At 37.5% G+C, this 10,333-nt stretch overlaps 1 protein-coding gene across 2 annotated transcripts in view; it reads left to right on the forward strand.

Annotated features, from left to right (window-relative positions):
- Positions 1-5,035, forward strand: part of LOC107400171 (vomeronasal type-2 receptor 116-like) — a 40,524-nt gene extending 35,489 nt beyond the window's left edge. For both annotated transcript variants that reach the window (XM_076568001.1, XM_076568005.1), the window contains exons 5-6: positions 415-538; positions 4,131-5,035. In XM_076568001.1, coding sequence (XP_076424116.1) covers positions 415-538; positions 4,131-5,035 — 1,029 coding nt within the window. The remainder of the gene's footprint in view (positions 1-414; positions 539-4,130) is intronic.
- Positions 5,036-10,333: the final 5,298 nt, after the last annotated feature.

Genomic DNA, 10,333 nt, shown 5'->3' on the forward strand with positions numbered 1-10,333 from the left:
TATATATCTATCTGCTTTCTACCACCATGCTCTGAGATGAAAGGCTCACTTTCTGGGATTAAAGGCTTTAGTCAACATGCTTGGCTGTATCCTTGAAGACTTGGATTTCTGCCTAGCTCTGCCTCCCAAGTGCTGGGATTAAAGTCGTGTGATACCAATGCCTATCCTCTATGTTTAGTATTGTGGATATTCTGTCTCCAACCCCAGATAAGTTTATTATGGTGCACAATATTTTGGGGAACACAATACTACCACATTTGCTTGTTTGGCATTATAAAATATACCAAGTTTAATGTTGTCACTCATTTGGTATACATAAAATAAGCTCATTGATATTTCTTCATACTAATATAATTTTGTTATGGAAGAAGTAAGTAAAACTCCTGATATCAGCATATGTCTAATTTTCTTCAGATGCCACCCTCTGTGTGCAGTGCTGATTGTGGTCCTGGATTCAGAAAATTCTTGCAGGAGGGAATGGCAGCCTGCTGTTTTGATTGCATCCCCTGCCCAAAAAATGAAGTTTCTAATGAGACAAGTGAGTGTTTGCTGCTGAGATAAATCCTTCACATAGATCATCTTCTCCCAAACACACTGGGATCATCAAAGGTTCTAAAATATGTCTATAAAAATAAACCATATCACTTTCACAAGTTAGTTTTGATAGTACTATGATCATTAACAATGTCACTTTAAGCAACATGTTATGCCATGACATACATCTTTGACTACTTGAAAATCCATGATAGGTGGCCTTTTCTCATAGAAATTTTGATAATCAAACCACAATGTGAGGGAATTGAATAGAAGGTCTTTACTAGTGACTAATGTCCTTTGAAACTACAAGTAGATTAGATTCCAATCCCAAAATTTTATTAATATTTATTTTTTAAATTTACATGTTTGTTTGTGTCACTACATAAGTTTATAAGTTGATAGGCACCATATATATGCAGGGAATCAATGGAAAACAGACTAGGGCTTCTGATCACTTGAACTCTACTATGTGGGCTCTACAAACCAAATATAAATCCTCTGTCTCTGTAAGATTAGTGAAGAGTGGAAACAAATTCTTGGGAAATTATAAGAAACTGTTCAGTATGATACAACGGATTTCAAGCTATATCCAGAGATCCCCCTTTCAAGGTACCATTGTGATTTGAAATCTAGAGGAGTATGGAGAATTGTTCCCACATAAAGTAGAAAATATGGAGTACTATAATCAGTATTTTTATATACAGCATAGATAATAAAGTAAAAAGTAGAAGACACAATGGTTTTGAATGATAGCAACTAGCTACAGTTATCCAAATGGTGTTGTCACCTACACAGCCCATGTTAGTCAAATGATTATTTAGAGTTGGTTATATAACAATGGCAGATACTAACGTTTTCTATCCTGTTGCATATTATCCCATATAATGAAATTTATTATAGAACATTTATGGCCAGTAAAACAGATCAGAAGTTAAATCCCTTTCTACTAAACCTGATGATGAGTTCATCCCTTGGGCCCATGTAATAGAAAGATGTTGCCAAGTCTTAGAGGTTGTGTTCTGATCCCTATGCACTTGTGCATACAACTTACTGCAATTTACTTAAATCAACTCTAAAGAAATTGATTTTCATATGAAACATATAAGAATAAAAGGTATTTACAACAATAAATTAAAGAAATATTTTTATTACATATATATATATGTGTGTGTGTGTGTGTGTGTGTGTGTGTGTGTGTGTGTGTGAAATGGGTGGTTATGTGTACACAATTGCATGTGCATGTGAGAGGCATCCAAGGCCCCTGCAGTTAGAGTACAGTCAGATGTTAGACACCTGACATGGGTCTTTAGAACTGAATTCAGGTCTTCTGTAAGAGCAGTATATTCTCTTCACTACTGAGAAAAATTTCTATGCCTTAAAAATAATTAGTTAGGGCTGGGCGGTGGTGGCACACGCCTTTAATCCCAGCACTCGGGAGGCAGAGCCAGGCAGATCTCTGTGAGTTCAAGGCCAGCCTGGGCTACCAAGTGAGTTCCAGGAAAGGCACAAAGCTACACAGAGAAACCCTGTCTCAAAAAAAACCAAATAATAATAATAATAATAATAATAATAATTAGTTACATGTGTCCATAAATGCATTGTTCTAGACAAAAGCACTTGAAACCTAGAAGCACATCATGACTCTATGCAATTGTCCAATGATTCAGAGCAATTGTACTCAAGTTTCCTAAACTTTCCATGATGGAGACTGCAACTTATGGACAGGATATTATTCTTCCAAGCAAACATCTGTCCTATCCCTCTTGCTTGAGTGTTCTTTTATTGTGATCATGGTATTATATAAATATCTACTTAGCACTTTAGTACAACCACAAAATCTGAGACTCTCATAGATGGAAATTAGTGCAAGAGGAAAAAAGGTGGTGGTCTATTCCCAAAGGTGATAGAATCAGGAAGAAAAGCTTGTTTTTGGTAAGTATATACAGAAGTTTCTGCCTTCACGAGGGGGTTACTGCTTCTTATGAACAAGACTCATGAGCAAACTATCCCTACTTCTAGATAAGGACACAACTGGGGACAGACTTTTTTGATTAATTATTTTTGCATTTATAAACATAAAAATTATATTTATATAGCATTCTTCTTTCCTCTCCCACTCCTGCTTCCCCCATATAAACCCAATCACTCTCATAATAGAGCTCTGTTGTTACTTTTGCATGTACATACATACACATATACACACATAAAATTTACTAATTATGAGGGAACTTTATTTACAATAAGCATGGAAATATAGCTCTAGCAAGCCCTGCCTCTCTTCACCAATCCTTTTGTCTTGTTAAAAATCATGAGATTATAGTGATAGTTTGAATGAAATTGGCCCTATTAGAGGGTGTGGTCTTGTTGGAGAAGGTATGGTCTTAATTGGAGGATTTGTGCCACTGTGGATTAAGACTTTGAGGCCTCTAATATGCTTAAGCCATACCAAGTGAGACAGTTTTCTTCCTGTTGCCTATGGATCAAAATATAAAATATTCAGCTTCTTATCCAGAACTATGTCTGCATGAATAGCACCATGTCCCCCCATGATGATAATGGTCTGAGCCTTTGAAATATAAGCCACTCAATCAAATGTTTTCTTTTGTAAGAGCTACTGGGGTCATGGTTCTCTTCCAGCAATAGAAATGCTAACTAAGGCTATTAATTTCCTAAAGCTAGTCACCAATGTCTATTTCCTTATTTGGGTAGTTCCTCCTCCTGAGGCTGACTATCAAGGTCCAGCATTCAAAGTATTGAAGTCCAGATTCCAAAAACTCTATTGTGTCTGTCCTAATTAAACTGTCTAATCAAAACTAAACACTTCAACCTAACCAGGGGCTTCACTTTCATCTGTATAAACTGCTATTTTCAAAGAGGCCATGTCTATGTCTTCACTATCCAGAGCAGTTCTTTGTTGTCCATGGCCAAAAAATTCTTCCCCCTCTTTCTTATTGTTTTCCTCTTCTCCTTCATTATCTATCTTCTGTTTCTGTCTCCTATTCCCTGCTCATTTTTCTTTGGGTCAAATAAATCTACTTTGTGTTGGCATGCCATGTGTGAATCCTAAGTGTTCCTAAAGATTTTGTTTAGTATTTCTTCTATGTCAATGGATTTGTGCTAGTAAATTCAAACTAGAAAACATATCACAGGACGTGTCCCAATAGAAGACAAAGTCCCCATCTATTATAGGAAGTATATAAATAAAACCGACAGAAAGACATCAGGAGGCACTACAACCATGGGATCTGATTCTTTAAAATACACTCTGTGCAAAATAATAGTTAATGATTTTACCCTCTGTCAATTCACCAGTTTAAGTCATGTACTGAAAATATCTGTGCTTTCTGATAACATAACAAATGACTTCACCCACACATCATAAATTAGACAATACACGGTGTGTTGGGTTTCATTCCCCATAAAGATAATGTATGAGTAGTATGAAATGGAAGCATTGTTATTCAGCAATGTCCTTCCACTCCATCCTCAGAAACAAATGCAGATAGTGCAATGCTTCTTCAGCACTTTCAATTGAAATATCCAGTCAATAAATGGCTAAAGCTGCATTAATCATACTTTCCTTTCTCCATCAGATGTGGAAAAATGTGTGAGGTGTCCAGAGGACCAGTATGGCAACAGAGAACAGAACCAGTGCATTCCTAAATCTGTGGTCTTTCTGAACTATGAAGACCCCTTGGGAAAGACTCTTGCCTCAATAGCCTTGTGCTTCTCTGCATTCACAGTGCTTGTTCTTGTGGTCTTTGTCAAGCACCATGATACTCCCCTTGTGAAGGCAAACAACCAGAATCTTAGTTACATCTTGCTCATCTCACTCATGTTTTGTTTCTTGTGCCCCTTGCTCTTTATTGGCCATCCCAGCTCAGCTACCTGTATTCTACAGCAAATCACATTTGGAGTTGTATTCACTGTGGCTATTTCCACTGTGCTAGCCAAAACAGTGACTGTGCTTTTGGCTTTCATAGTCATAGCTCCTGGAAGAAGAATGAGGTTTTCCATGATTTCAAGGGCACCCAACTGCATCATTGCCATATGTACCCTTATCCAAATTATTGTCTGTACAATATGGCTGCTAGTTTCTCCACCCTCTATTGACATTGATGCACACTCTGAGTATGGCCAAATCATCATTGTGTGCAACAAGGGCTCAGTTACTGCATTCTACTGTGTCTTGGGATACCATGGCTCCCTTGCCTTAGGGAGCTTCATTGTGGCTTTCTTGGCCAGGAATCTCCCTGACAAATTTAATGAAGCCAAATTGCTGACCTTCAGCATGCTGTTGTTCTGCAGTGTATGGATCACCTTTCTCCCTGTCTACCACAGCACCAAGGGCAAGGTCATGGTGGTGGTAGAGGTCTTCTCCATTTTGTCCTCAAGTGCAGGTCTGCTGGGATGCATCTTTATCCCCAAGTGCTACATAATTTTGTTCCGACCTGAGAGAAATTCTCTTCAAAAGTTAAGGGAGAAAACATCTTCCTGAACACTCATTTCATATATTGTTACTGAAAAGTATAGTGATGGTACAGAGTCACCTGTTGTGATACAATGCAAGATGTATGTATCAGCTATCTATTCTCATTGTTTCTTCTATGATACTGCCCAGAAATGTCAGGTGTACTACTTTTTTGTACATTGTATTCTATAATCTTCCACTCAAACACTTATTTTGCAATACCTGGTTCCATGAGATTAGTGCATAAGGGATGTGTTCTTTTATTTCTCTAATACAAAGTAATATTGGAAATTAACTCCAAGTAATCCTTTTTTTTTTTTTTTTTTTTTTTTTTTTTTTTTTTTTTTGGTTTTTTTCGAGACAGGGTTTCTCTGCGTAGTTTTGCGCCTTTCCTGGAGCTCACTTGGTAGCCCAGGCTGGCCTCGAACTCACAGCGATCCGCCTGGCTCTGCCTCCCGAGTGCTGGGATTAAAGGCGTGCGCCACCACCGCCCGGCTATCCAAGTAATCCTTTTGATATTTGAATTAATGTGTGACTTTTAAAGTAAGAGAAAAACCGAGAAAGTTTGGAATAGAGGCACTGAATATTTGCAGATTAATTACCCCTTCTGGAGGTGACAAGAGACTGCTGTTGCATACTAGAAGTTAGAAGAGTAAAATTTAGGAGAAAGAAAGATGTTTTGTTAAATAGATAGAAATAATATTGTGAAAGATGGGGAGATGTATCAGCATTTAAAATCATGTATGACTTTTTCAAAGGAGACCAGTTAGTTCACTATCAAATCCATGCATCTTAACATTCAAAGGTACCTTCAACATAAGTGCCAATGAATCAGATGCCTTTTCTGTCACTCAAGAACACCTAAACACAGGTGTGCACCTAAGAGCACACTCAAAAAGCACACATACACATAATGGAGATTAAATGAAATTTTAAATTGAAGTTTACATAGCACTGAAATGGAACACTGGTTTTCTTTCTTTTCATTCATTGAAATAGATTTTCTTTCACATAATATCCCCTGATTATGGTTTCCCTCCCATCTCCTTAAAGCTCTCCCAAGATCCTCCTCACATAACTTACTATCTGAATCCATCCCATTTTTATCTCTCATTGGAAAAAGTAAGGTTTCTAGGAGATAATAATAAAAAACTTACTATGATCGAGAAAATCTAACACATTGGATTTGGTCAAAATCAACAAACATAAGGAAAAGAGCCCAAGAGAAGGCATGAGAATTAAACACATGTGTTTGTACACTGAGGAATCCCCTAAAAATCTTTCCTTGAACCATAACATATATGCAAGCAATGTGTAGTTTAAAATTGAATATATATATATATATATATATATGTATATATATATATATATACATATATATATATATGTGTGTGTGTGTGTGTGTGTGTACAAAATCACACACACACACACAGCATTAAAAATCTACAATAATGGGACAAAGTGGGAACTCTGACACAATACTATGAGATAAAGACTTCCAAAAATGAGGTTGACTCAATTTTCTGTTCCCATCTATTTCTGGGCATGCAGTCTACACTTAAAAGTAGTTTGATTCCCTATTGAGACTCCTTTGACGGAAAGTAAATTTTCATTAGTTGGTAGTGATCAATTGGAGATTGCTTCTGGTTTAGAGATGAGGCTTGTGATCACTTCTACTCTTAGATATGGGACTCACCTGGGGAAAAAATCATGTTTGCACTGTTCCTGTTTCCTAGGTTCTATGATTTCTTTTATTTATCAATCCTGGTTATTTATCAGGCATTTTTCTTTGGTGTCCTCTGACATGGTATCTGCTCCCTCCATGAACATGGGCTATAGAGGCCAAAAGAGGCTGTGCTTCTTGCCATCATATGTGACCTCTTAAAAGGAAAGGGAGAGGGGTCATATTCTTCTTCTTACTGGCTTGATCTGTTGGTCAGGTGGATTTGCTCACATACAGAATAGAAGATGACATCAGAAGTTTACTTTTGTCTGAATCAGGGAGTGTATTTCTAAATTTAAATCTTAATAAATCCATATTATCCATTAAATAGACTCACATCTTTGAGGTTAAGAGTCCTCCATTCTGTCTGTCTCTTAATCTCTTTCTACCTATGGGTCTGTGCTATTTTTTGTGGATTGAGGGAGATATATGAAGGAGGCAATCCTTTTAAACTTAGTTTTCTTCCTCTAACTATAAGGTTTGGCTGTTGATTTCTGTTTGCTATTTGTTCCTGTCTGCTATAGAATGAAGATTCTCTGAAGATGACTGAGCAAGATGTTGATCCCTGAATATAACAATGCAATTACATGATTTATAATTGCCTTTTTTAGAACAGTATCATTTGGTTTTACTGTAGGTAAGGGTTGATCTAAACCTAGAAAGAAGAAAGTTAAGCTTAATTAACACATCCACCAGGCCTTCTCAAACAGGTAATCTGGATGCTTAAGTATGTTCTTAGAGAATCTGTAAAGTATCTCAGTTACAATACTTCCTCCATCCAGAGATGGTCCTGGATGAATGCTGCTAATGATGATAATTACAAAAAGGCCTTAAATTAGGGATCCCGGCTGTGTTACTGCACAGAAAGTTATCTAAATAGTCCATTAGTAGAGGGGAAATTGTGTCTAATAAATGATGGAAATGCTACAACAACACATTAGAAATTCATCGCAGGAAATGACTAATAATCAAAGGGCAATATCACCAAGGCTCCTTGATCCTCGGCTTGACCTTGGCTTCTTCGAGGTAGTAGCTTGTCATAATCAGTTGAAATCCTACTTATTATTACAGCTTACAATAGTTCTGGTTTTTTCATTTAGCAAAGAAAAGAAGAATGTTTAATTCTCTCTGGGAAAGCAAAAAAATGTGGATAAATTTAAATTTGGAGATGACTGGAAAAATGTTAATGGTGAATTAATATTTCTATTTAATCAATATTTGTATCAATAATATATAATTATAAATAATTAAATATATTTATATTCAATAATGTATATAGATGAAAACCTGAGGATTAGTTTAACCATATAATAGGTGTAGTCAGAAGTTTCCCTGTGTCCCAGATGGCCAGTGGTTGGGACAGTCTCTCCAACTTACATCCCCCAAGTAAGCACACAGAAGCTTATATTAATTATAACTGTTTGGCCATTAGCTCAGGCTTATTACTGACTTAGCTTTTACAGTTAATTTAAACCACACTTCTTCTCTATGATTAGCCATATGACTTGGTACATTTTCTCAGTTCTGCCTTGTCATCTTGCTTTCCCTGTGTCTGACTGGTGACTCCTGACTCAGCCTTCCTTTTCGCTGAATTCTCCTTGTTTGTTCATCCCACCTATATTTCTTGCCTGGCTACTGGGAAATCAGCATTTTATTTATCAACCAATCAGAGCAACACAAATCCCCATCATACAGAATTACATTCCACAGCAAATAGGTGTAGTTGTATGTAATTAGAATATCTCTGTCCCAAGGAGGCAGCAGAGAAGTAACATAAAAATCTATCATTAGTCAGTGTGACATAATATGGTACAGTGTGTCTAACTAATATGATTCTGAGTTATCAAAAAGAAATGGTTAATTTGGAATATTAAGTATATTTGTTAGTTTCTGATTAGTGATATTAATTTGGTTAATCTGTATTTTAATGAAGTATTGTTAGATAAAGAGTAACCTGAGTTAGTCATGAGCATCTGTGGGACCAAGGTTGCAGTTGAAACTGACCTAATAGTTCAAATTTATAATCAAAGCAAAGGTAACCCATTTAACTTTGAGAAGGCAGTAATAACCTGTGTGAGGGTATACACAAAAAGACATACAGAACAATTGTCACAAGCACACAAGATACAGAAGAGTGTGTCTGATACGACATACAATTCAGGATCATGGGAAGATTTCATACAATTAATAATAAAACCTTTAGACATTTAGGCCCGGCAGCAGCCGGCAGAGACATACAGGCCCAGTGGCAGCCCACAGAGGTAGACAGGCCATGTGGCAGAGACAAGCAGACACAGGTAGGTCCACAGCAGAGACCCACAGAGGTAGATGGGCCCAGTGGCAGTGACAAGCAGAGGTAAGTAGGCCCGTGGCAGTAGCCGGCAGAGACATACAGGCCCAGGGGCAGATGGCAGAGACATACAGGCCCAGAGGCGGCCCGCAGAGGCAGACAGACACAGCAGCAGCTGACAGGGACATACAGGCCTGGCAGCTGACCGCAGAGGTAGACAGGCCTGGCGACTGAAACATGCAGATGCAGCTTGGAACAGGGACGCCTCTAACCCCAACACCTGGGGAAGAAGCTATCTCTGTGGGATGGAACCAGAAAATATCTGAACACTCCATCTGAGGACAACACAGGGCCCAGCTGCTGATCCTGAGAAACCCAACAACTTGGAGGTGTTGGTGAGACTACCCTGCTCAGCTGAAACCCATCTGGGAGAGGACTCAAATGCCCATAGTTATATGTCTGAAGAAACAAGATCAGCTGAGGAGTTGACAAATGAACAAATAGTGACCTGGGAACACAGAAGAAGGTGCTGCCCAGCCACCAAACTAGATCACCAGAATCATAAGTATATAATTCACCGACTGAGATCAACTGCCCTTGAAGAAATAGACCCAAGACTAAAAATTAGTACAAGAGAGGCACTCTCAGACACAGACACCACCTGCACCGAACAGAGGAAGAGATGAGTAGGTGCCAGTGCAAAAATACAGGCAACAACATAAAGACCTATATGGCAACATCAGAACTTAGTGATTCTATACCTGCAAGACATGAACATATCAAGACAGAAGAAACAGAAGAAATCAACCCTAAAAATGACTTTAAGAAGATGATAGAGGCCCTTAAAGAAGAAATAAAACATTCCCTCAAAGAAGAAATGAAAACTTTTCTTAAAGAGGAAATGAAAAACTCCCTTAAAGAGGAAATAAAAACTTCCCTTTAAGAGGAAATGAAAAACTTTATTAAAGAGGAAATAAAAAAACTCCCTTAAAGAAATGGAAGAAAAAACGAACAAAAAATGGGAAGAAATCAAAGAAAACCAAGAAAAAGCATTTAAAAAGATGAAAGAAACATTCCAAAATCTGAAAAATGAATTTTAGATAATAACGAAACCACATGCTGAGGGAATGCTGGAAATAGAAATCCTGACTAAATAAACAGGAACTACAGAAACAAGCATAACCAACCGATTGCAAGAGATGGAACAGAGAATCTCTGACACTGAAGACACAATAGAGAAAATAGATTTGTCAGTCAAAGAAAACACTAAAGACAAAAAAGTTTTAACACAAAACGTCCAGGAAATTTGGGA

The sequence above is a fragment of the Peromyscus maniculatus genome, chromosome 1, assembly GCF_049852395.1.
Source record: "Peromyscus maniculatus bairdii isolate BWxNUB_F1_BW_parent chromosome 1, HU_Pman_BW_mat_3.1, whole genome shotgun sequence".
Lineage (NCBI taxonomy): Eukaryota > Metazoa > Chordata > Mammalia > Rodentia > Cricetidae > Peromyscus > Peromyscus maniculatus.